The sequence below is a fragment of the Stomoxys calcitrans genome, chromosome 4 (genome assembly GCF_963082655.1).
Source record: "Stomoxys calcitrans chromosome 4, idStoCalc2.1, whole genome shotgun sequence".
Classification (NCBI taxonomy): Eukaryota; Metazoa; Arthropoda; class Insecta; order Diptera; family Muscidae; genus Stomoxys; species Stomoxys calcitrans.
This window is the reverse complement of record NC_081555.1, coordinates 45,064,224-45,092,007: the sequence shown is the minus strand read 5'-3', so window position 1 is coordinate 45,092,007 and position 27,784 is coordinate 45,064,224. Positions and strand designations below refer to the sequence as shown.

At 41.8% G+C, this 27,784-nt stretch overlaps 1 protein-coding gene across 1 annotated transcript in view; it reads right to left on the bottom strand.

Moving 5' to 3' along the window:
- LOC106093175 (chondroadherin) overlaps window positions 1-27,784 on the bottom strand; it is an 85,035-nt gene that overhangs the window by 5,744 nt on the left and 51,507 nt on the right. Inside the window, exon 2 of the mRNA XM_059367518.1 lies at window positions 80-259. Coding sequence (XP_059223501.1) covers window positions 80-202 — 123 coding nt within the window. The 5' untranslated portion in view covers window positions 203-259. The remainder of the gene's footprint in view (window positions 1-79; window positions 260-27,784) is intronic.

Genomic DNA, 27,784 nt, shown 5'->3' with positions numbered 1-27,784 from the left:
GCATTTTAAACTTTGCTTTTTTCCCCCCTCCTCTTAGAAAGACTTGGGGGGGGGGGGGGGAGAGGTGTTGGATACTCACTTGTGTCTGGGATAAGCAGATGCATTCAGTTGGGCATGATTTCGATGATGTTTCAGTTAGTTGCGAATTCCATAAGCATCCGACGAATGTAATTGATGCGATGACTAACCAGGTATTGTACATTTCACGTTGCTAAACACACGAAGCTCTCCAACTGCAATACAATGATGACGACATCCACTGCAAATACGGACAAGAGAAAGAAAAACAAAACAAATGAGAACAACATCGCCATCATTGGCAGCAAAGAATACTCGAATTCGTGTAGTGTGGTTTATTTTTCTATTTATTTAAAATTAGCTTTGACTGGAGGAGAGATTGGTAGCAATCGATATCACATGGCAGAGTAGGACTTTGGTTCACGTAACCACATCTAGCCAATAAAAAGGAAGAAAAATTCGAACAATGTTAATAAGTACTACTAGTAGGCGAATTCAAATAAGGGAGTTTGAGTCGCCCAGGTGCATTGATTAGCATGCCCTTCTATTGCTCTAAGCTTCAGGGGTAAATTTATGAGCACGAAAGCCAATTTTTAGCTTTGGTGATAATCTTCCATTAAGGAACTGGGGAAAACTTCTCACAAATCAATTCGATTAAATTTTAAGCTCAATGATAAGGGACCTCCTTTTTATAGCCGAGTTCGAACGGCGCGCCGCAGAGCGACACCTCTTAGGAGAGAAGTTTTCACATGGCAAAGTTCCTCACAAATGTTGCCAGCATTAGGAGGAGATAACCACCGCTGATAAATTTTCTGATTTTCCTGCCAGGATTCGAAACCAGGCGTTCAGCTTCATTGGTGGACATGCTAACCTCTGCGCTGCGGTGGCCTCATCTTACATATATGCAGTTGATTTTTGAGATATTTAACTTATTGCGGGGAACTTAACATTAAAGCCATTAACAATGTATTATTGTCTAAGGAAGCAAATATGTTGAAAAAGTCGAGTATGCAAAAGACGTGTCTATTGCTGTTTAAGGAAAGTTTCCCGACACTTCTAGAGACATACTTCAGGAAACTCTATGTACGAAAGAGAAGTGCGCTACCGAAAGTGGTCTGAGTCGAAAATTTTATTTTTCAGCAGGAGACACAAGTTACTCCGGTGTCACCTGTCTCCATGGGAGGAGAAAAAGTTATATTTATTGAGAGCGCAAAATCCATAGGTGTTTTGTTGGACGGTTTAACGATCCGATTTCGTCTCGTACGTTACATATCTTCCTGTCCACTGCGTCTTAGTGGCCAACTCCTAATACGATATTATATGCTTTAATTCGACTGCATTGATTTTATATTTGATCAACGAGGATTATGTATTACGACAACTGTCACTATTGCTTTTTACTTCTCTTTTTATAGCCACCACCATAGGATGGAGGTATACTAATCAAGTCATTTCGTTTGTAACACCTCGAAATATTGATCTTGAACCCCCTAGAGCATATAAATATATTCTGGATTGTCTCGACATTCTGATTCGAACCAGCCAAGTCCGTCCGTCCGTCTGTCGAAATCACGATAGCGGTTGAACGCATAAAGCTAGCCACTTTAAAGTTTCACAGTTACTTAATATTTATGTAGGTCTTTGGAGATTGCAAATGGACCATATTTTTTCAGATTTAGATATAGCTTCCATTAAACCAATCTCTAGATTGGACTTCTTGAGCAACAGAAAGCCGAAATTTTTGCTGGATTTGTCTGAAATTTCTTATGCGGTGTTCCATTTTGACTTTCAATAGATGTGGCAAGTACGGTTCAAATCGGTTTATAACCTGATATAGCTACCATATACGGACCCACCCCATTAGACTAATTTTCAGAACCGCCAGATCTCGGAGATCGGTGATGCGACTTAAGCGAAATTTTGTGTGCTCTCATGTAGTACCCTACAAATAAAAATTTGGTATCCAAATTTCGGATGGGGTACCTAGAGGGCCGCCCCCCTAAAACCTACCAAACATATATTTAGACCAATCATGACAATATGGAACTCAAATGAAAGGTATTTAGGATAAGAAAACGTATCTGATATCCAATAGTCGAACCAAGTGCTAGGGGGACCACCCCAAGCCCAAAAACACCCCCAAATCGAACATATTTACCGACCATGGCAATATGGGACTCAAATGAAAGGCATTTGCGAGTAGAATACGAATCTGATATCCAAATGTGGGACTGGGGGTCCACCCCTTCCCCAAAACACCCCCCAAACAGGACTTATTTACTGACCATGGGAAAATGGGGCTTAAATAAAAGGTATTTTAATGAAGAATACGAATCTGATATCCAAATCCGGGACCAAATGTTTGGGGGCCGCCTCTCCCCAAAAATTTCCCCCAAAGGGGACAAATTTACGACCATAGCAATATTGGGCTCAAATGAAAGGTCTTTGGGAGTAAATCACGAATTTGTTATCAATATTCGGGAAAAGTGTCTACAGGCCCACCCCACTCCCACAATACCACCCAAATAGGAAGTATTTTCTGAGTATTGCAATATGAGGCTCAAATAAGAGGGTTTTTAAAGTGGAACACTAATCCGATATATATTTTCAAGGCCAACTCAGTGAGTGGCCGCCCATCCCCCAAAACACCGCCCAAGCCGGTCATGTTTGCCAACTATGGAAATATGGGGCTTAAATTATAGGTATTTGGGAGTAGACCACGTATCTGATATCAACTACGGGACGTCCCACCACCATAACAACCCCCCAATAGGCCGTATTTGCTCACCAAGATAATTTGGGTCTTAAAGAGAGTGGAACTAAATATTTATAGGTTTTAGGGCCAATACCCCAAACCGGACATATTTGCTGACTTTTGCAATAAGGAGTTTAAATGAGATTAGAAAACGAATTTGATATCCAATTTTGAGGGCAGTGGCAACATGGGGTTCAAATAAATGATATATAGATATATGAGAATAGAGAACGTTGCTGATATATTTTCCGGGCTTAGTGTTTGGGGGACCACCCCAATCACAAAAAAAAATCCCTAAATCGGGCATATTTACCGACCATGTTATGGTGGAGCTTCAATTGATGGTATTGGAGGGTAGAGCAAGAATTGATACCCATTTTCGACACCAATTTTCTGGGGGTCTACCCCTTTTCCAAAATACCCCACAAACAGCAATCTTTTACGGACCATCGCAATGTGGGGCTCAAATAAAGGTATTTGGGAGTAAAATACGAATTTGATATCCAATTGTAGGACCATGTATTTAGGGCATCACACCTTCCACAAAACACCCCCCAACGGGTAAACATTTATCGACCATACCAATATGTAAATCAAATGAAAGGTATTTGAGATAAGAAAACGAATTTGATAACCAATTTTGGGGCCATGTGTTTGGGAATGCCTCATCGTGTAAACTCCCCTTAAACCAATGGCAATATAGGGTTTAAATAAATGGTAATTGAGAGAAGGGCACGATACTGATATTTTTTTCAGGGTCAAGTGTCTGGGGGACCACCTCACTCCGGAAAACACCCCTAAATAAGACATCATGAGAATATCGGGCTGAAATAAAGTATTTTAAGAATGGAGTACATCCAAACTTAAATTCGTGGACCAATAAAGATCATATGGGATTCAGATAAAGGCACTTATATTGTTAAACTGTTAGTCAAGCGATATACTATTTTCATAGCATGGTATTTCACTAAAATCTCTTTTATTGTCAAAAATAAATATTCAAAGGAAAATTTTGCTCCATATAAAGGAAAAGAAGGCGCAACGGAGCGGGCCCGGTTCAGCTAGTATCTTATAGAAAAAATAAACTTTCGTTTTAGTTGGAATTGAAGACAAACGCTTGTCATCGTTGTATTCAATAGCAACCTTGATTTTTCTTTGCATTGAAATTTTAACTTTTGTAGAAATTAGGCCACATGTACCATCGACAGACACTCAAATGTGCGCCTAAATAAATGACTGACTACCTATTCAAAGGATGTGCAGCCACAAAAAGTTCATCTTGCGAAACCACCAACGTGGAATTGGGTTAGGTGTTATATGAACAAAAAAAAAACTACAATGGGACATGCATACAAAACTGCTCACTTTATTCAAATTTAGAAACGCGAAACCTTCACATGCAGTTAAAAGCAACGGATGTAGGAAATGAGGAGAAAATTTGCTAAAAGTTAACACGCACACATAACATAACTGCATCCGACAAGGAAAGAGGCAAATGTCCAAATAACTTTATAGGAAAATGTGCATGTCATTAACAGCAGAAATGTTTGGGAATGCAACTGAATAAAGCGCTTAGCGCTTCAAAAGATCACATGTTTTGTTTCTTCCTCAGTCCATTTAGAGGTTCATCAAATTGCGTTAGCTAATTTTGTGATTTTGCATTACGATTGAAATTTTGTAAAATGTTTCCATACTGGTCGTCACTTTAAAACCATTATTTTTTATTGTTCAATGTTTCCTTTTATTTCTCAATCCGACGATGCTGATTTAACAGTGAACCTGGTCATTTCAAAGAGATGCTTTTAGTCTTCACAAGTAAGAGCGTGCTAAGTTTTGCCGGGCCGAATCTTATATACCCTTCACTATGGATAGCATTTGTCGAGTTCTTTGCGCGGTATCTCTTTTTAGGCAGACAAAGAATAATGTAAAAGAACTGTTATCCTATTGGAGCTATATCAAGAAATAGCCCGATTCGGACCATAAAAGAATTGAATGATGAATATTGGAGAAGTCATTAGGCAATATTTCAGTCCATTGCCCCCCATTGTAGGGGCTCAACAAGCAAAATCGGGAGATCGGTTTATATGCGAGCTGTATCAAGCTATAGATCGATTCAAACAGTTTTAGACACGTATGTTGAAAGTCGTGGTAAAAGCTGTTGTATAAAATTTCTGCCAAATCCGATGAGAATTGCGCCCTCTAGAGGTTCTAGAAGTCAATATCGCAGATCGGTTTATATGGCAGCTATATCAGGTAATGTACTGATTTGCGCCATACTAAGCACAGTTCTTGGAAGTCATAACAAAATATCTCATTCAGCCAAATCGGATGAGAATATCGCCCTCTAGCGGCGCAAGCAAAATAACAGCCAGATCGGATGAGAATTGCTCCCTCTAGAGGCTCAAGAAGTCAAGACCCAAGATCGGTTTATATGGCAGCTATATCAGGTTATGAACTGATTTGAACTATATTTAGCACAGTTGTTGGAAGTGATACCAAAACACCACGCGCAAAATTTCAGTCAAATCGGACGAGAATTGCGCCCTCTAGTGGCTCAAGAAGTCAAGACCCAAGATCGGTTTATATGGCAGCTATATCTGGTTATGAACCGATTTAAACCATATTCAGCACAGTTGTTGAAAATGATAGCAAAACATCACGTGCAAAATTACAGGCAAATTGGATAAGAATTGCGCTCTCTAGCGGCTCAAGAGGTCTAGACCCAAGATCGGTTTATATGGCAGCTATATCAGGTTATGAACTGATTTTAACCATATTTAGTACAGTTGTTGTAAGTGATACCAAAAAACCACGCGCAAAATTTCAGTCAAATCGGACGAGAATTGCGCCCTCTAGAGGCTCAAGAAGTCCAGATTGAAGATCGGTTTATATGGCAGCTATACTCGGTTATAAACCGATTTGAAACATACCCAGCACAGTTGTTTGAAGTGACAGCAAAACAGCACGTGCAAAATTACAGGCAAATCGGATAAGAATTGCGCCCTCTAGCGGCTCAAGAAGTCTAGATCCAAGAACTGTTATATGGCAGCTATATCAGGTTATGGACCGATTTGAATCATATTCAGCACAGTTGTTGGAAGTGATACCAAAACACAGACGAGAATTGCGCCCTCTAAAGGCTCAAGAAGTCAAGACCCAAGATACCAGGTTATGAACCGCTTTAAACCATACTCAGCATAGTTGTTGGAAGTGACAGCTAAACACTAAGTGCAAAATTTCTGTCAAATCGGATGAGAATTGCACCTTCTAGAGACTAAAGAAGTCAAGATCCAAGATCGGTTTATATGGTAGCTATATCAAAACATGGACCAATTTAGACCATTCACAATCCCAACCGACCTACACTAATAAAAAGTATTTGTGCAATATTTCAAGAGCTTGCTTACTACAGACAGACGGACGGACAGATGGACGGACAGACGGATGGACATGGCTAGATCGACTTAAAATGTCATGACGTCCACGAATATATATAATTTATGGGGTCTTAGACAGACCTTTCGAGGAGTTACAATGGAGGGTATAAAAACAAATTGAGTTTGAATTCAACAAAAAAGATTAAAGGCGTGTCGTATCTCTGCGAACATGTGTTCGCTTAATATTTGAAATTAAGAGACCCGACAAGGATTTCCATTAAAAAATTGTGTCTTGAAAAATAACAACAAAGCATTGACTACGAAAGCCGGGCACTGTCATAGGATATGTTCAAATGTATCATCATCTTCCACCTTTTCTACGTAAGTGTGGTTCTAGTCCTATGAGACCCGTTATGATACTGAAAGAGATACTGACCTCTTCCTACTTCTTGCTAGTCTTCCCAGGAGCCTGGAACACCCTTGACTGCATTGTGGAACAGTGAAACGGTCTGTAGGACAACGAAAGCCGTATAGGGCGGCTTTCGTTGTCCTACAGACCGTTTCACTGTTCCACAATGCAGTCAAGGGTGTTCGTTGCGGGTTAACGTTGGTGGCAGTCCTCTGGCCTCTTAGGCCAAGTCGTCTGTCTTTCGTTCCCCCTTATTACGCTTCGGCCCCGAACCCAAACGATTCCGATTATGTCAGCTTCTGAGAAGATGTCCTGGTTTTTAATGTTCTGATATTCAGTTTACTATCCGTAAAGGTGTTCACACTCGACGTTCTTGCGATAATACCATGTCACCCCGCACATAATCGGAATTACCACACATTCGTCACTACATGACTGTGCAGCAGTAGATCGCGCTCGACCTCAAGTGTCGTTTAAGATAACCGATACAAAACCTCTTCCATTAGATCTTGCTATCCTATCGTCGCACAGTGGACCAAACGGCAAAAATTTAGAACTAAGTTTTCAACTTTCTACCATTTGATCTGAGCGGTAAAAAAAAATTATAGACATGGCAAATACAAATTTGCCCATGAACATTCCATTGAGGAACATTAGCAAACTTCTCACATAACAATGAGTGCCGACTCAAGTTCTAAGCTCATTGATAAGGCACCTCTTTTATATAGTCGTGTCCGAATGGCATGCCTCAGTGTGACACCTCTTTGGGGAGAAGTTTTAACATGACAAAGTACCTCACAAATGTCGCCGGCATTAGGAGGGGAAAACAACCGTTTGGATTCGAACCTTGGCTTTGAGCGTCATAGGCGGACGTTCTAAATTCTGCGCTACGGTGGCCTCCATAGACATAGGCTTTCAGGAAAATGGCGTTGCTGGTCAATATTTTTAATACAGGGTGAGATACAGGGTGTTGAAGTTGACTACTTTCCACTTCAAAAACCTTCAAGTGGCAATAACTTTTGATCTAGTGTACCGATTTGCATATTTTTAGACTCTGGAAAAAGAATTTAACGAGATCTTTGCATTATAAACTTAGCCATCGTTTACCGTTAAGGAGGAATGAATAGCTTATTTTTAAAATATCAACATTTTTCCTCAAAAGCTTTACGTGCAACAGCGAAGTGGGCTACCGAATGTGTGTAGTATAAATCTGTGCAAGACAGAACTAGTTCTTTTCAGCAGGAAATACAAGTTGCATACAATGGCACTTGTCTTCTTGGGAGGAGAGAATGTTCCATTTACAGAAAGCGCAAAATACCTGGGTGTTTTTTTTTCTGGACAGGAAGTTGAACTTCAAATCCAACAATTTGGAAAAGGCAAGAAAGCTGACTCTTGCCCTATACACCTGCAAGAGCGCCATTAACAAAAGTTGGGGGTTTGACCGCGTGTTATGCATTGGGTATATACTACAGTTGGCAGACCTATAATGCTATATGGTGTTGTGGACTGGTGGACGGCGATTCAAAAGTCTTCCTACTACTCAATACTTAACCGGATGGCTTGTTTGTGCATAACAGCCGCTCTGAGGACGACACCATCTGATGCACTGAATTTAATGCTACATCTAATAGCCACTGATTGTGGCTAGATAAATTGCTGCGACCACTGCCGTGAGTTTAAGGTAGATTTCTCCATGTTCATGTGGTGGCAACGGACACTGTGTTATCTTTGAAACAATATCCGATGTTACAGGCAGTGTGGATTGCACCCTACCTGAGCCGTTTTTTGATAAAAAGTACTGTACCACTATTCCTGATAGAACCGATTGGTACTACGACATCCAGGATAACAGAAGTTACATAGACTTCTATACGGATGCTTCCAAACTAGACGACCAGATGGGCTTTGGGGTGTGCTCTATAGATGTATAATTGGTCATATCCAAAAGGTTACCCGACCACTGCAGTGTGTATCAAGCGGAGATCCTTGCAATTGAGGAAGTGGTGGAATGGCTAAGTTATAATGTTATAACGACGATTGGCATAAATATGTTCTCAGATAGCCATTAAATCCCTGAAGAACGTATTTCTGAACACAAAAACCGCCCTCGACTGTCGTAGATCTCTCAACGAGATGGCTGAACAGTTCAAAATTCAACTGTTCTGGGTGCCGGGCCACAGAGATATCACAGGGAATTGTAAAGCGGACGAGCTCGCGAAACTAGGTACTACCTTACACACTCCAGGGACACTAGAATCTGTGGCTATGCCTCTAGCGACATTTAAGCTAAGTTTTCAGGACTAGGCCCGAACGACATCAAATGATAGATAGTCACAAAGAGGGGGCTGTGAGCATTCCAAAACTATGTGGCTTAATCTAGACTTGAAGAGGTCTACCGCTTTGCTGTCACTGGGTAGAGCAGACGTCTCAGTCATTTTGACAGATCACTGTCTAATCGGAAAATATGGTGACAGACTGAAGGTTGCCAGCAACGGCTTTTGGCGAAGATGTGAGGACATCGAAGAAGAAGAGACTTAGGACACCTTTTGTGTGTGTGTCCCGCACTCGCAGTCAGAAGGAGTTCCACTTTAAGTTATCATTTCTTTGAGCATCTGTCTGAGTTAGCAGATGTGAATATTTGCAAGTTTTTAGGCTTTTTAAAGCGATATAGATGGTTCAACGATAAGAACTGGAAAGCATCTTCCTTCTTCTGTTTCTGCGGTATCATAATGGACGAAAATGTCTAAATCAGTCTGATGGCAGACTGTCACCTTAACCTTACCTAACCTATACCCACCACCGAAGGATAGGGGTATTTGTGTATTGAAATCACGCTACCGTCTTTAAACATAGAGATATTGAGCTGACACTTTGCACAGACTGTTTTCTGTCCATTGGCTGGTAAAGTTGGAAGATGGGCTATATAGGACAAACCGCGATTCAAGGTCTTAGGCACATAAAAGCCACATTTGTTATCCGATTTTGCTGAAGTTTAGGACAGTGAGTTGTGTTAGGTCACTCGACATCTTTCTTCAATTTAGCGCAGATCGGTTCAGATTTGGATATAGCTGCCATATAGACCGACCTCTCGAGTTAAGGTCTTGGGCCCATAAAAGGCGCATTAATTGTTCGATTTTTCCACAATTTGAGACAGTTGCGTTGTATTAAGCCCTTCGACATCGTTATTCACCTTGGCTCAGGTCGGTTCAGATTTGGATATAGCTGCCATGTAGACCGATCTCTGGATTTAAGTTCTTGGGCCATAAAAGGCGCATTTATTGTCCGATTTTGCTGAAATTTGGGACAGTGAGTTGTGTTAGGCCCTTCGACATCGTTATTCATCTTGGCTCAGGTCGGTTCAGATTTGGATATAGCTGTCATATAGACCGATCCCCCGATTTACGGTTTTGGGCCCATAAAAGCCACATTTATTATCCGATTTTGCTGAAATTTGGGACAGTAAGTTGTATTAGGCCCTTCGACATCCTTCGTCAATTTAGCTGAGATCAGTCCAAATTTGAATATAGCTGCCATGTAGACCGGTATCCCGATTTACGGTTTTGGGCCCATAAAAGGCGCATTTATAATCCGATTTGACTGAAATTTGAAATATGTGAGGCTTTTCGACATCCGTGTCGTATATGGTTTAGATAGGTTTATTTCTGTACAACTGTTCTTATTAGTATTTGGTCCAAATCGGAACATATTTCGATATAGCTGCTATGGGACATAAGGTAGGAAGTTTTCACCGAATTTTGATGAAAGGTGGCTTACATATATAGCCGAGATGGTGGGTTACTTGTTTTTTATCTGATTTCGCTTAAATTTGAAACCTTAAGTAGTTTTAGACCAACCGCCGCCGTACGGTAAAGGTCGAACTGTATTTAAATATAGCTGTCATATAGACCGATGTGTCGATTAAGCGTCTGAAGCTCATAAAAGCTTTGTTACTTACCAGATTTTGTAGAAATTTTAAATTAAAAAATGTAACTGGGACTTATAATTATTAGACCACTCAATATCCGTGTCGAATTTGAGTGGATAAGTTATCCAATTTTCACCGGATTGTGACGAAAGGGGGTTTTCATATATACCCGAGGTGGTGGGTATCCAAAGTTCGGCCCGGCCGAACTTAATGCCTTTTTACTTGTTTGAGTTGCTATGCCCTTATCATGAACTGATCAATTGGCTCCAAAATCGAATATATCTTCCGTATGAACTGATTTCCCTAATTAATTTTTTGGTTCCCACTAAGGCACAAACCCTATTCGAGTTGGTTGAAATGCTACAAACAAATTTAGGCCTAACCAAACTATAACTCTTATCTTTTTCGACTTGCCTACTCTTGAATCCTGCACAGAGTTTAGCTATGCTTTTAGTTTTATGAAATTTCAAAAAGTAGACAAGTGCCAGTATATGCATTTATTGATTTTTAGTTGCACATAGACAAATTCTACAGTGCTGTGCACACATGAAAGTGACATCAAATATGATTGTTCATTGATTTACATAGTCAATAAATGTCAACATTAATGGTTATTTGCATAAAGAAATGTACGGAAATTACTCTCGCTACTAATTGGACACTACGTAGTTCAGCTAGCTAAACTCTGGCTGTAGGAAGGAGTTGGTGGAAACCATCAGAGCGTTTGCCATTTTAATGTATTGGAGATTTCCAATCAAGCCAAAGACAAAAGTTTTGCCAATGCAACTGACAGCAAATTGAAAAATTATGTGTAGTCACAAGTGGCCCGGAGACCACACACGGATATATCCAAATTCAGCATCTAGGAGTATGCTGCTGCAACTGCCAAAACTAAGTGACACTGCAGCAACAAATGCTGAGTTCCATACAGCCAAGGCAACCAAGGTTTCGGCAATGTTTGCTGCTGCATATGATGCATACAGCTGTGTGGGTGTTAGTTTGACTGTATGTGTGTGTGTGTGTGAGTATGGACACTATGCGGATGTGGCCTCGTACATAAATCAGCTTCGATGCCAATGCTGAATGGTGTCGGAGTAGGAGTTGGAGGAGGAGGGCAGGCAATTCTCTACGAATATTTGCAATTTTATGTGGTTCAGTAGTGTTAAGGGGCGTTTTGGCAAAGTCAAAGTTTATATTAGTTGCTAATAATTCTTTGAAAGTCCATGCCAGACTAGACCGTAGGGGTGGGACATCATATGCACACACACACACACACACACACACACACACACACACATGCACTCACATCGCTGCGGAGTTTTTGTGTTTGTGAATCATCTTTGGCCTTCGGTCGGTCGTATCCATGGCACGACATTGCAAAAGTTGTCGAAATTTAAATATGCTGTGACTTGCCTTAAAACCTGAACTGTATTTAAAATGCAATAACTTTTTACCGGAACATATTTCAGAGTTGACCAGTAAACTCCTTCCTAATGGTTTTGGCAATGAAATATGACCATGACTACAGGTCGGCATACCTTTATTTCTATGTGTATGACTGCTGGCCAACGAAAGCCACTTAGGAAAATGCCTTCAAACGAGTTCTGCTATTTTATGCCTCTGTCTACTACAGGTTTTTCCCCTCTACCTCTTTCTCTCTACTATAGTTGAACACAATTTACTCGCAGTTTCACTCATTTGCAGCAGAGCCGAACGAATGGAAATGTTGTGGCCGGAATTTGTTTAACTATTTGTAGTGAGAGCTAGTCACTGGAAACATCTTCGTTAGTTATGTCAACATAGAATTGCTTGAATTTATTTTTGGCCTGATAATTGCGTTTGGGGCTACATCACTTCCATATATCGTTTTCATTTTTGTTTGTGCTCGAAGGAGTTTAAAGGACCTCGCTAACACGGAAAGTATTCAAATTTGTTTAAATTATTTTAAATAAAATGCCAGGCCTATAAACACAACAAATGTCAGTCGTATTCTTTCAAGGTAGACTGGTCGATGTTCTCTTTGCAAGACTAAGACTTTCAATGGAATAAGAAACCTTATTTGGAAACCTGTTTGCCTAGAACCCAAGTAAAAACCTTTCCTCAAAGAGGTGTCGCACTGAGGCACGCTATAAAAATGAGGTTCCCTATCATTGAACTTAAACTTGAATCGGAGAGTACTCATTTATATGTGAGAAGTTCGCCCCTGTTCCTTGATGACCGAAACATACTTAAAAAATAGCCGTTGAGTGGAGCCAGCGTGTTTTCATTTCGCTCCTTAAAGAAAAGTATCCGTATCTTTGAATAGGCACTACCTATTAGTAAAAATTTTAAAGCCTTTTTGGAGTAGGCTCAAAATGAACTTCAAAGACCCAACAGCTGCAGTGGTGGTGTCAGACCGCAGTATGTTGTCCTCCCCTCCCACAGGTGTGGGCGCCTTGGCACCTGAAGACAAGAGTAATAATTCAAGCGCAAAACTAGTCTTCAGAGTTATTAATGAGGAAGAGACGGATAAACCAGAGGTATGCACAGTTCATCCCCAGCCTTTAACTAAATGTGCTGTTTCCGACTCGAATTTAGACAGCGACAGTGTCAATGAGACAGTCATCGCAGCCGAATCGAGACATGAGGGCAGTGGGATGACGGCAGAGGTGAGCAATCGCTTTGCTTAGCTCACAAGCAGACCGGGAAATCGATCCGCGGAACAACGAAGGAGACAGAGTAGTATATACCGACAGCACAATTGGGCGAAAGTGCATAATGCTGGAAGGGATAGAGCTTACATTCCAGGCACTTCTACGAAAGCTGGAAAGGGAAGAGCATAACAATGCTAAAATACTGTAGAAGAACAAGTAAAAAGGAGTAAAGTTCAGCCGGGCCGAACATTGGATACCCACCACCTCCGGAATTTGGACCAAATACTAGTAAGTACAAGTCATTGTTCAATTGTAAATAACACAATATTGGACTTTTTAGTAGCTATATCTAAAAACAACCCGAACTGAACCATTTACAACACGGATGTCGAAAAGCCTAACATAAGTCACTGTATAAAATTTCAGTCAAATCGGTTTACAAATGCTCTTTTGTGGGGCCAAGACTTTAAATCGATATATCGGTATATATGGCAGCTATATGCAAATTTTGATCGATCTAGGCCAAATTGCACAAATATGTGGAGGGGCTTTACTCAACTCTTTGTCCCAAATTTCGGCAACATCGGAAAATAAATGAGCCTTTTATGGGCCCAAATCATTAAATCGAATTGACGAAGGATGTCGAAGGGCCTAACACAACCCACTGTCCCAAATTTCGGCGACATCGGATAATTAATGATGATGATGATTTTAATGGCCCCAAAACCTAAAACCGAGATATCGGTCTATATAGCAGCTATATTCAAATCTGAACCGATCTCTACCATATTGCAGAAGTATGTCAAGGGGCTTAACTTAAATCACTATCCCAAATTTCGGTGACTTCGGACAATAAATGCGCCTTTTGTGGGCCCAAAACCTTAAATCGATGGATCGACCTATATAGCAGCTATATCCAAATCTGATCCGATCAGGGCCAAATTGCAGAAAGATATCGAAGGGCCTAACACAACTCCCTGTCCCAAAGTTCAGCAAAATCGGAAAATAAATGTGGCAGCAATATCCAAATCTGGACCGATTTAGGCCAAATTGACGAAGGATGTCGAGGGGCCTAACACAACTCACTGTCCCATATTTCAGCAAAATCAAAAAATAAATGTGGCTTTTATGGGTATAAGACCCTAAATCGGAGGATCGGTCTATATGGCAGCTGTAATCAAATCTGGACCGATCCGGGCCAAATTGACAAAGGATGTCTAGGGTTCGAACACAACTCACTGTCCCAAATTTCAGCCAAATCGGATAGTAGATGTGGCTTTTATTGGCCTAAGATTTAAAATCGGCGGATCGGTCCATATGGGGGCTATATCAGGATATAGTCCGATATAGCCCATCTTCGAACTAAACTAGCTTATGGACAAGAAAAGAATCTGTCCAAAGTTTCAGCTCAATATCTCCATTTTTAAAGACTATAGCGTGATTTCAACAGACAGACGTACAAATGGGCAGACGGACGGACATATCTAGATCGTCTTAGATTTTTATTATGATCAAGAATATAAAGGGTGATTTTTTTGAGGTTAGGATTTTCATGCATTAGTATTTGACAGATCACGTGGGATTTCAGACATGGTGTCAAAGAGAAAGATGCTCAGTATGCTTTGACATTTCATCATGAAGAGACTTACTAACGAGCAACGCTTGCAAATCATTGAATTTTATTACCAAAATCAGTGTTCGGTTCGAAATGTGTTCATTCACCGTAACGTTGCGTCCAACAGCATCTTTGAAAAAATACGGTCCAATGAATCCACCAGCGTACAAACCACACCAAACAGTGCATTTTTCGGGATGCATGGGCAGTTCTTGAACGGCTTCTGGTTGCTCTTCACTCCAAATGCGGCAATTTTGCTTATTTACGTAGCCATTCAACCAGAAATGAGCCTCATCGCTGAACAAAATTTGTCAAAATTTGAACACATTTCGAACCGAACACTGATTTTGGTAATAAAATTCAATGATTTGCAAGCGTTGCTCGTTAGTAAGTCTATTCATGATGAAATGTCAAAGCATACTGAGCATCTTTCTCTTTGACACCATGTCTGAAATCCCACGTGATCTGTCAAATACTAATGCATGAAAATCCTAACCTCAAAAAAATCACCCTTTATATACTTTATAGGGTCGGAAATGGATATTTCGATGTGTTGCAAACGGAATGACAAAATGAATATACCCTCATTATTCGGTGTTGGGTATAAAAAGTGCTCCCCGCTTTCAAGTACTCTGGGAAAACTAAGCCAGCCCCACCGCAATGGAGACGCCAGACAGTGTCCTGTGGAGGAGGACAAAGTCGGAACAGGGACGAAGGAAGCTCGCACGGTCCCTGAGTCTTCATGGAGGACTGTGACAAAAAGGATGCCACAGCCATCACAGAAGGAAAGATAATCCCTGAGAAAGGTAAGGAGCCACCCTCTTACGCCGGAATGGCAAGGAAGCACAACAGAGATGAGATGACTTATGCAGTCATTGATATCGGCTGTGCATCTGGTAGGATTCCACCAGATCGTCGGTCCTAGGTGAGTCATTTAGTAAACGATCGGGTTATCGAACATGCATTGAACTCTGAAGGAAGTCCACCCATACGAATAATGAGCTGCGAGTATAGAGGGGACATCTTTTGCGTCAGCGGAATGTATTGATGCCGTAAAAAAGCTCGTTGGACATATACAAACTCCCTGGGGCGCAAAACTCCACCTTGTGAGAAAGTTGGACATCCCGTAGCTAAAAAGGCGGTGGTCTTCATCAAGAATGTGAGCGGCAAAATCGCGACGGAACGCATGATGGAAGTCTTAAGCAAACAAAGCCAAGAGTTGGTCGTGGAGAAATGGGAGGTGTTCCACAGGGAGGAGAAGGAGGAAGAAACTCTACTTGTAGTGGGCATTGCTAAAGACTCCTTGACAGTTTGGCTAATGGCATGGCGTGCTACTGGACCGGGGCCGTCTTTTCAAGTTTGGAAAAATTAGGATAGGCAAATATCCTCATATTGAGCCATCAGGCGGTGCAGTGGCGGGATACTCGATACCGCCTAACGGACAAGGAACCGAAGAAGAGACAATCAACGTCTCTCCCAATATTGGGAAGACAAGGATAAGCAAAGATCCTAATACTAAAACATCAGGCAGTGCAGGGACGAGAGACCCAACGATGGACCCATCAACGACTTTCTCGAGATTAAGAAGACTTGGATGTATAAAGATCTAATGCTGAAACATCAGGCAGTGAAGTGACAGAGAACACAATGCCGCCTGACGGACAGGGAGCCGCAATCAGGTCGGTGGAGTCTGCCCTGCACGAGGATGTGCATAAAATAGAAGAATCCTTCGATGCCAACACGTATACATTGGCGATTTGCATTGACTCCGTTTAACAATGTGAGGACTGACACATTGATCCAATCCATACACCAGTAAGGGTCTTTAGAGACTGAATAAACCATGTAATAAGGAACAGGTGAAATAATTGCGGGTCCCATGAAGTAAAGATACGGGAGAAAGTGTAACATGGCACGCCACAGGGGGGCATTTTATTTCCTCTCCTTTGGGTGACCACCAAAATAAGCTACTGAGGGGAATCACAGATGTTGGGTACTATGTAGATGGGCCGTAGACTAGAAATGAGGCCTGAATCAGAAGATAGTTCACTTGCTTTACAGGAGCGCGATTAGACCAATACTTACTTACGCCTCAGTAGTTTGGTGGACTGCTATGGAGAAGAGGTACAACATAAGGACCATAAAAGGGGTTCAGAGAACATGTTGTCTTAGCATAAGCGGAGCGCTGGGGACCACGCCCACTAGGGCACTGAAAACTATTCTAGATATCCGAACCATTGCTATACAGATTAAATGTGAGGCAGCCACTGCGGCTATGACACTTAAGTCGATGTGAGAATGGATTGAGGATGGTTGCAGCTCATACCATCGCGGTATACTCGAGGCGACGATAGGAAACCTGGATAGAGTGCGAGGCACTGCTGCCAGCTACACAGTCTTGGATTGACGGAACCCTAGTATTGACATCTGGAAGATCATATTAAACGGATGGATCAAAGCTAGAGGACAGAGTGGGCCTGGGGGTTTACATTGAAAACCCTGGCACTGACATATGTTTTAGACTGTCTGACCATAATACGGTCCTGCAGGCGGAGATCCGGGCGATCACGGAAAGCGTGAGGTGGTGTGGTGCTAACGCGAGGACGTCGAGTCTGAACATCTTTACGGACAGTTAAATTGCCATAAGGGCAATAACAATCAGGAAGGTAATGTCAAGAACAGTCTTCCAGTGTAAGAAGGTTATTAACGCCTTCTCTGAGGATGGCCATATCCGCATCGTTTGAGTGTCCGGCCATAATGGAGTAAGGTGAAATGAAAGGGTAGGTAGGATTTGGCGGTGAAGGCTAGAGGACTGCCGTCAATAAACTTGGTTAACCCGAAGCCTTTTGAGTCGACGCAGTCCTAGTTAAGGGAGTGGGTGACGAATGCGCATGCAACATTGGGGAACAGCGAAACGGTCAGTAGGACAGCGTAAATCCTATGAGGGATCCAAATCGTGAGAAGACGAGGCTATTACTGAAAGGAAGCAAGAAGGAGGTCAGTATAGCTGTTGGTATCATAACGGGAGACATAGGACTACGAGCTGACTTATGTAAAATCGGTGCGACAAGTGATAGCATGTGTAGGGCATGCGGGGAAGATGATGAGACGTAAGAGAATTTCTTTGGCACTGCCCGGCTTTCGCGTCTAACAGATACCGGCACTTTGGTGGGGACACAATACCAGACATGAACCAACTTAGGGAGTGGCATTGAAAACAATTAAGGATTTTGTAAGTACCACGGAATTCCTAACTTAACATTTTCTTTTTCGAGGTTACTTTATAGTTTTTAGAGAGTGCAACAAGCCGATTACTGGCTTAGGTGTATGTGCATAGTGGCATGGGGCGAATTAATATCTGCACCCACTTTTCAACCTAACCTAACCTATGTAAAAGGGTCTACCGGGTGGCTATTAGTAAACGACATACGCAAAGTTCTTTGGTAAGGCGAAGGTTTATGACAGGAAAGCTATCTTTGACAATTTTTTGAGGTTCTATCTGGGATTTGAACTTAGTCATTCTGATGGTTTAAACAAATCAGCAGCTGGACAATCAAAGCGAAGACATTCGATGGCAACGACCCATTATTTTGCATAAATACATATAGCCGTTGCAATTTTTTTTTTTTTGGTTTTTACCACAAAAACCCATTATCGAAGGATGGGGCGTAGAAATCTAAGACGATCTAGCCATGTCCGTCCGTCTGTCTATTGAAATCTCGCTACAGTCTAAACAATTGATATATTGAGCTGATACTTTGCTCAAAATCTTTTTTTGTTCATAAACAGGTTAAGTTCGACGATGGGCTATATCGGACTATGTCTTGATATAGCTCCCATATAGACCGATCCGGCGATTAAGAGTCTTAGGCCCATAAAAGCCACATTTATTATCTGAGTTTGCTGAAATTTGGGACAGTGAGTTGTGTTAGGCCCTTCGACATCTTTCCACAATTTGGCTCAGATCGGCCAAGATTTGGATATAGCTGCCATATAGACCGATCCGCCGATTAAGGGTCTTAGCCCCATAAAAAGTTCATTTTTTGTCCGATTGCGCCGAAATTTGAGACAGAGAGTTGTGTTAGGCCCTTCGACATCTTTCCACAATTTGGTTCAGATCGGCCAAGATTTGGAAATAGCTGCCATATAGACCGATTCGCCGTTTAAGGGTCTTAGGCCCATAAAAGGCTCATTTGTTGTCCGAATGCGCCGACATTTGAGACAGAAAGTTGTGTTGGGCCCCTCGACATCTTTTTGGAATTTGGCTATGATCGGATCAGATATATAGCTGCTATATAGACCGATCTCTCGTTTTAAGGTCTTGCGCCCATAAAAGTCCCATTTATTATCCCATATTGCCAAAATTTGGGACAGTGAGTTGTGTTAGGCTCTTCGACAGTTTTCTTTAATTTAGCCCAGATCGGTCCAGATGTGGATATAGCTGCCATATAGACCGATCTCTAGATTTAAAGTTTTGGGCCCATAAAAGGCGCATTTATTGTCCGATGTCGCCGAAATTTGGGTCAGTGAGTTGTGTTAGGCCATTCGTGAGCCCTCTTCAATTTGGCTCAGATCGGTCCAGATTTGGATATAGCTGCCATATAGACGGATCTCTCGATTTAAGGTTTTGGGACCATAAAAGGCGCATTTATTGTCCGATTTCGCCGAAATTTGGAACAGTGAGTTGTTTTAGGCCCTTCGAGATTTTTCTGAAACTTGGCCCAAATCGGTCGAGATTTGGATATAGCTGCCATATAGACCGATAGCGCGAGTAAAGTCTTGGCCCCATAAAAGGCGCATTTATAATTCGATATCTCTGAAATTTGAAACAGTGACTTATGTTAAGCTTTTCGACATCCATGTCATATATTATTTTTAGATAAATATCTACTCAAAGACCAATATTTTTTTTTACACAATTGAACATTGACTTGTACTTATCAATATTTGGTCCAAATCGGCACATATTTCGATATAGCTGCACTGGGGCATAATGCATTTTTCACCTGATTTTTCCGTTAGGTGGTTTACATATAAGCCCGAGGTTGTGGGTATCCAAAGTTCGGCCCGGCCGAAATTAACGCCTTTTTACTTGTTGACCTTTAGACTGAGGTAGTGAAATCATGATCTCTACGTGTAAAGCCAGGCAAGGCATTTTAAAACAATACTGTTTTCCAAACTTTTTAAAAGGGGGCTTTTTTATGCTGTCCCATTTTAGATAGAAACAAAAGAAAAAAGTTCTTCTAAGCCGGACAATATTCAACAAAAAATCATGAAAATATTATGAAAGTTATTTTTTCACTTTCAAAAATATCTACATCCAACATTGTACTCAGTTACAAATGCTAACCAAGATGGTGTGTTATTGTTGTTCTGACAAATTTAATCCTTTTCTTTTTGTTTACCATGGGTAAGGGTTTTTATTATTTTATTGCTGCAAAATAGCTACTTCATGGAAGTTGTTATGCGCGTATCATCACAATAATGCTCAGTCACTAAAGTTGCTACGGCGACAACAAACGCGTAATGTATTTTATTATGCTTCAACTAATTCGGTTTAATTGAGCGGAAATGCATTGTGGCGTTAGTGTGTTTGCCTTAATGTGTGTATACATGTGAGTGTGCTTTCAGACGAGTGTGTTAGTTTCCGGCGGGAAGGAAGTCATTACACACAGAAATGTTTCCTACCGAACAGATAGACGATATTCTTTTGGGTATGCTGTGGTGGCACTCAATTTATGCGAATCGTCAGAACTTCTTGTTGCTGGCTGCCAAAGTCTTGGGCAACACAAACAAGCGAATGAAGTCAAATCCAGTCCGTTGATAAGAAGGTGTTTCCTTAGCTGCAAGTGCACGTGTATGGGTGTAAGCTCTTGTCGGAGTTAAGAACACCGGCTGCTTTAAAATAAATCTTACTCATGTGAGCTCACTTTGGAGGGAATTCACTAGTAACGTAAAATAAAGTGAAATAATCTTTCTTGAGGAGATATTGCAAAATTATTAAATTTTCAAATTTGCATATATACACATGCTTACAACACATAAAACGCCAGACACACACACACACACATGGATATGGACTGGCTCACAAACACAACATATGTATTCATACCCCACATACACATACACATGCATACAAACTGAGATTTGTGTTGGTGTTTGCGTAGAAGAATATGCAATAAATTGTGATAAACTACTTAAACCATAAACATGAAAACTTGAACCACAAAACATAAACCGCAAAAACTTTGCATACGTTAGAAGACAACATTTATTTAAACGAAAATCCATTCATAGTACACCAAGGTCCGTCCGACATTAAGGCCGCTCGAATTTTGTATGAAAACTTTCAATTTTGGAGGAAGCCACCGTGGCATACTGTTGAACATTAGAAACAGGTATAGAAATCATGTTAAGTTCGGCCGGACTGAATCTTGCAAAACCCACCACCATGGATTCTAGTAAATGTTTACAAAGGATTCGGACCATGCATGACACGATTGTGGAAAGTGGTAACAGAACACTACATACAAAATTTCAGCCCCATCAGATAAAAATTGAGGTTCTCAGGGGCTTAAGATGACAAATCAGGGGATCGGTTTATATAGCAGCTATATCAGGTTATACACCGATTTGGGCCATGCTTGTCACGATTGGCATAACAAAACCCTACGTTCAAAAAGTCAGCTCAATCGGATAGGTTAGGTTGAAAAGAGGGTGCAGATATTAATCCATCCCATGCCACTATGGACATACACCTAAGCCAGTAATCGGCTTGTTGTGCGCTCTAAAAACTCTAAAGTAACCTATAAAAAGACAATTTTAAGTTAGGAATTCTGTGCTATTTACAAAATCCTTAATTGTTTTTAATGCCACTCCCCTAAGTTGGTTCATGTATGATATTGTGTCTCCACCTAAGTACCGGTGCCTGTTGGACGCGAAAGCCGGGCAATGGCAAAGGAAATGCTCCAACGTCTCACCATCTTCCCCGCATGCCCTACACATGCTATCACTTGCCGCACCGATTTCACACAAGTGAGCTTGTAGTCTTATGTGTCCCGTTATAATACCAATAGCTATATAATGACCTCCTTCTTGCTTCCTTTCAGTAATAGCCTCGTCTTCTCACGATCTGGATCCTCCCATAGGATTTTCGCCGTCCTACCGACTGTTTCGCTGTTCCACAATGTTGCATGTGCATTCGTCACCAACTTCCCTAACTCGGACTGCGTCGACCCGAAAGGCTTCGGGTTAACCAAGTTTATTGACAGCAGTCCTCTGGCCTTCGCCGCCGAATCGCCTGCCCTTTCATTTCCCCTTACTCCGCTATGGCCCGGCACCAAAACGATGCGGATTTTCCCATCCTCAGACAAGGCGTTAATCTCCTTCTTACACTGCAAGAACGTTCGTGACCTTACCGTACTGGTTGTTGTTGCCCTTATGGCAATTTTACTGTTGGTAAAAATGTTCACACTCGACGTTTTCGCGTTAGCACCACACCACTTCACGCATTCCGTGATCGCTCGGATCTCCGCCTGCAGGACCGTATTATGGTCAGGCAGTCTAAAACAGATTTCAGTCCCTGGGTTTTCAATGTAAACACCCAGGCCCACTCTGTCCTCTAGCTTTGATCCATCCGTGTAACATGATCTTGCAGATGGCAATACTAGGGTTCCGTCAATCCAAGACTGTGCCAGACTGATGGCAGCAGTGCCACGCACTCGACCTCAAGGTTCATCTCAGGTATCCGATGGGACACCTTTCCCCTTCCTTCCAGGTTTCCTATCGTCGCCTCGATTATACCGCGATGGTATGAGCTGCTCTTATCCTCAATCCATTCTCCCCTCGCCTTAAGTCTCATAGCCGCAGTGGCTGCCTCACACCTAATCTGTATGTCAATGGCTCGGATATCTAGAATAGTCTCCATAGCTCTAGTGGGCGTGGTCCTCATCGCTCCGCCTATGCCAAGACAACATGTTCTCTGAACCTGATGTATGGTTCTTACGTTGCACCTTTTCTCCATAGCAGTCTACCAAACTACTGAGGCGCAAGTAAGTATTGGTCTTATCCCGCTCCTGTAGAGCCAGTGGACTATCCTAGGATTCAGGCCCCATTTCGAGCCTACGGCCCGTCTACATAGTACCTAATATCTGTGAGCCTTCTCAGTACGCTCCTGAATGTGACACTTCAAATTCAGTTTCCTGTCCAAGATCAATCGAATAACAACTGCGGCTTTATGTGTATCAATATGTCAAATCGGGAAGGGTATATGTGGAAGCTAAATCAGGTTATAGACCGATTTAGACAATTTTTGGCACGATTATTGGAAGACGCAACGGAACAATATGTGTAAAATGTCAGCCCAATCTGTGAATAATTACAGCTTCTCGGAGCACAAGAAATCAATTCGAAGGACCACTTTATATTGGAGCATTGTCCAAATCTGAACAGACATGGCCCTTTTATAACCCCAAAGACCTACATCAATCAGAAGTATTTGTGCAAAATTTTGTGACGCTAGCTATTCGCATTTGAACGCTATCGTGATTTCCATAGGCGGACGGACACGACGGACGAACGGATGGATGGATGGACATGGCTAAATGGACTTAGAATGGCAAGTCAATTAAGAATATATTGACCTTAGGGTCAAAATTTGGTGTTGCAAACGGAATGACTAGATTAGTATACTCCCCATCCTATGGTGATGGCTATCAAAATTCTCAGGACATCGTAATACCTACACATGTGGCCTTAACGGATGACCTCATCAGGAACATCGTGGACGAAGAGAAGATAGCTTGGGCGGTCCGCACTTTCCAGGCATTTAAGTCAGCCAGTCCTGACGGAATTATCCCGGCACTGCTGCAGGAGTCCCTTGGAGTCACCCTGCCATGGCTTGAGCAGATCTTCAGGGCGAGCCTGGCATGGTCTTATATACCGAGGGCTTGGAGGGAAGTCAAGAATAAACCACACTACGACGAAGGATTATAGGTCTATTAGTCTGTCATCGTTTTTGCTGAAAACACTGGAAAGACTGTTTGAACTGAAGGTGAGATGGGGACTGACGCCGGAGTACTTCAGTGGGGCACAACAAGCATACCTTAAAGACAGGTCGGTGGAGACGGCCCTTCACGAGGTGGTACAGGAGGTCGAGACGTCTCTCCGACAGAAGGATTACACTTTGGCGGCCTTCTTGGATATTAAGGGGGCTTTCAATAATGTGGACTTAGTCTTCGTTACAAGTTTGGCTATGACCATAGGCATGACGTTCTACGGGAGAAAATCTACCATTTTCAAGATTGGAAAGACTAAGGCATGCAAAGATCCCAGTGAGACAGGAAACTCAATACCGCTTAACAAACAGGGGACTGACGACGAGACCATCACCGATTATTCCGATAATAGGAAGACCAGGATAAGCAACTCTTTGGTGAGCAGTTTTTATAAAGCTTCTTAAATGGCATAGTACCTCACGATTGTCGCCAGTATTAGAAAGGGACAATCACCATTAAAAATTGTTTTTGATGTTGTCTTCAGAATTCGAACGCAGGTGTTCAGCTTCATAGGCGGATATACTAATCTCTGCGATACGCTGGCCTCCAGACGATGTTATAATACTTCAAAGGGGGTAAGCATCCGAACCAGCCATGCAGAAAGGCCGAAAGGTTCTTGCAGATGGCATACGACTGGGCTAGACCTAGGGGTCTCCAGGCTAATTCCGAGAAGACTGAAATCCATCTGTGCACGAAGAAGACGAAGGTGGTCCAATTTGAGGCACCACGTTTACTCTACAAAATGATTTCGATATGTGACAAGGTCAAGTACTTAGGAGTGATCTTGTACAGGAAACTGATTGGAAGTGTCACATTTATGAGCGAACTGAGAAAGCTCAAAGACGTAGGGCACTATATAGACGGGCTCTAGGTTCGAAATGGACCTGAATCTGAGGATAGTCCACTGGCTCTACTGCAGCGTGATAAGACCTCAGTAGTTTGGCGGAGAAGAAGTGCAAAGTAAAGATAATAAGATAAGTTCTGAGACCATGTTGTCTTGGCTTAGACCGTGTGATGAAGACCATGCCCACTAGGGCACTAGAGACTATTATCCTATTATAGATATAGGGACTGAGATCTATTTTCGACTGCCTGACAATAATATGGTTCTGCAGACGGAGATCCGGGCGATCACGAAATACGTGAGTTGATTTGGTGTTAATGCGAAGAAATCGTGTTTGAACATCTTTACGGACACTTAACTGCCCATCAGGGCATAACAATCAGGATGGTAAGGTCAGAATAAGTCTTGAGTCTAAGAAGTAGATTAACGTCATCTTTAAGGAAGATTAACGTCCGTCACCTCGTTTGGGTGACGGAATAAGGGGTAATGAAAGACCAGACTATTTGATAGTGAAGGACAGAAGACAGAGTGGCAATGAAATGGCTAACGAACGGCAAATAGTTCGTTAGCTATTAGAATGCCACTAAGAAATGGATTTCGCTGGATTCGAGCCTTCACTCGCCAAACCCTCTCAGGTTTGTTGCACATTTTTTTTTATCACCACCATGGCGTTTGGCAATGCTACCAGGATCATTATAAAATTTTATATAGCGATATACATACATTTTGTTCACTTTGAGGTGTTTTAGTTCGCCAACCAAAAACGGTTGTGATTTTCCAATCAAATATAACGACATCACACTATTAAGCTTAAACTAAGTCACAAATAACATTCTTTTGTAAATAAATTCTGAAGCAAATGGTTTTGATGGCCTGTAAACAATATAATGAACTGCCAACAAAACAAGTAAAAAGGCATTAAGATCGGCCGGGACGCTCTTTGGATACCAACCACCTTGAATATATATATATTAACCATCTTTCGACATAATGGGGTAAAAATGCATAACAGCCATATCTAAATATAGTCCCATCTACGCGTAAGAATTTAACAAATCTCATAATATCCAACTGATGAATTCATCGGTTAAAAAATTCACCTTTTATGGGTCTTAGAACTTAAATCGGGAGATCGCTATATAAATATGACAGCTATATCCTAATATAGACTAATGTCAATGTCAACCAATGTGTCAAAGTTCAGCGAAATCTAAAAATAAACGTGCTTTTATTGTCCCAAGAACTTAAATCGGGAGAACGGTATAGGTATATGGTAGCTTTGTCCAAATGTAGTCCAGTCTTAACCGTACTCTGTACGAATGACGATGGGCCTAATAGAACCCTTTGTGCTGAATTTCAGCGAGGTCGGTTAATAAATTCACATTTTATGGGTCTAAAACCTTAAATCGGGAGATAGGTATGAATGGCATCTACATCCAAATCCGAACCTATCTACGCCGTTTTGAAAAGAGACAACTCATTATACCTAATTTCAGCGAAATAGGACTATAAATACGCCTGTTATGGGCCCATGACCTTCTGACTACAAGTGCGGGACACACAGAAGGTGTTCTATAGTCTCTCCTTCTTCGATGTCTTCACAGCTTCTGCAAAAGTCGTTGCTGACAGCCTCCAGTCTATCAGCATGTTTTCCAACTGGACAGTCACCTGTCAGGACAGACACAATGACTGAGAGGTCTGTTCTAGCGAACGACAAGTCTAGATTAGGCCACATAGTTTTGGAATGCTCACAGCCCCCTCTTTGTGACCATCTATCATTCATTGTCCTTCGGGCCTGGTCCTGAAATCTCAGCTTACATGTCGCTAGAGGCATACCCACAGATTCCAGTATCCCTGGAATGTGTAGGGAGGTTTTTTGTCCCGCAAGCTCGTCCGCTTTAGAATTCCCTGGGATATCTCTGTGGCCCGGCACCCACAACAGGTGAATTTTGAACTGTTCAGCCATCTCGTTGAGAGATCTGCGACAGTCGAGGGCGGTTTTTTTGTTCAGAAATACGTTCTCCAGGGATTTAATAGCTGCCTGGCTGTCTGAGAAGATATTTATGGCAATTGTCGAAATGACATTAGATCTTAGACATTCCACCACTTCCTTAATTGCAAGGATCTCTGCTTGATACACATTGCATTGATCGGGTAATCTTTTCGATATGACTAGTTCTAGATCTTTAGAGTCACCCAAAGCCCATCTGGTCGTTTAGTTTGGAACAATCCGTATAGAAGTCTATATAACTTCTGTTACCAGGCATATTGTAGTTCCAATCGGTTGTATAAGGAATAGTGGTACAGTAGTTTCTATCGAAAAGCGGCTCAGGTGGGGTATATTTCCCACTGCCTGGAACATCGAACATTGTATCAAAGATAGCATAGTGTCCCTAGCCGCCATATGACCGAAGAGAAAGTTCCCTTAACTTCACGGCAGTGGTCGCTGCAATTTGGGTAGCCACAATGTTCAGAAGCATAACATGTAGCATTAAATTCAGTGCATCAGATGGTGTCGTCCATCCTTTGGATCCGGTTAAGTATTTAGCAGTAGGTGGGCTTTTGAAACGTCGCCCACTAGACCACAACACTATATAGCATTATAGGTCTGACAACTGCATTACATACCCATTGCATAACTCACGGTCTAAACCCCCAATTTTTGCCAATGGCTCTCTTGCAGGTGTATAGGGCAAGAGTTGCCTTTATAGCCTTTTTCAAAATGTTGGATTTAAAGTTAAATTTCCTGTTCAGCAAAACACCCAGGTATTTTGTGCTTTCTGTAAATGGCACATTCTCTCCACCCAAGGAGACAGGTTCCACTGTAGAAAACTTGTATACCCTTCTGAAAAGAAATTCTTCTGTCTTTCACGGCCCTAAACCTAAACCTCTTTCGTTAGCCCACTTTGCTGTTACACGTAGGGATTTCTGAAGTTTACCTCTTAGAGTGCTGGGATACTTTTCCCTAAACGCAATTGCCACGTCAACAGCATACGCGACCACTTTTGTGCCTTTTTCTTCCAGAGGCAATAATATATTTTTATTGGCTATATTCCAAAGTAGAGGAGACAGTACACCTCCCTGAGGTGTTCCTCTGCTGACCCATTTTTTCAGATCCATACATCCCAAGCCTGCCGCAATGCATCTTTTAG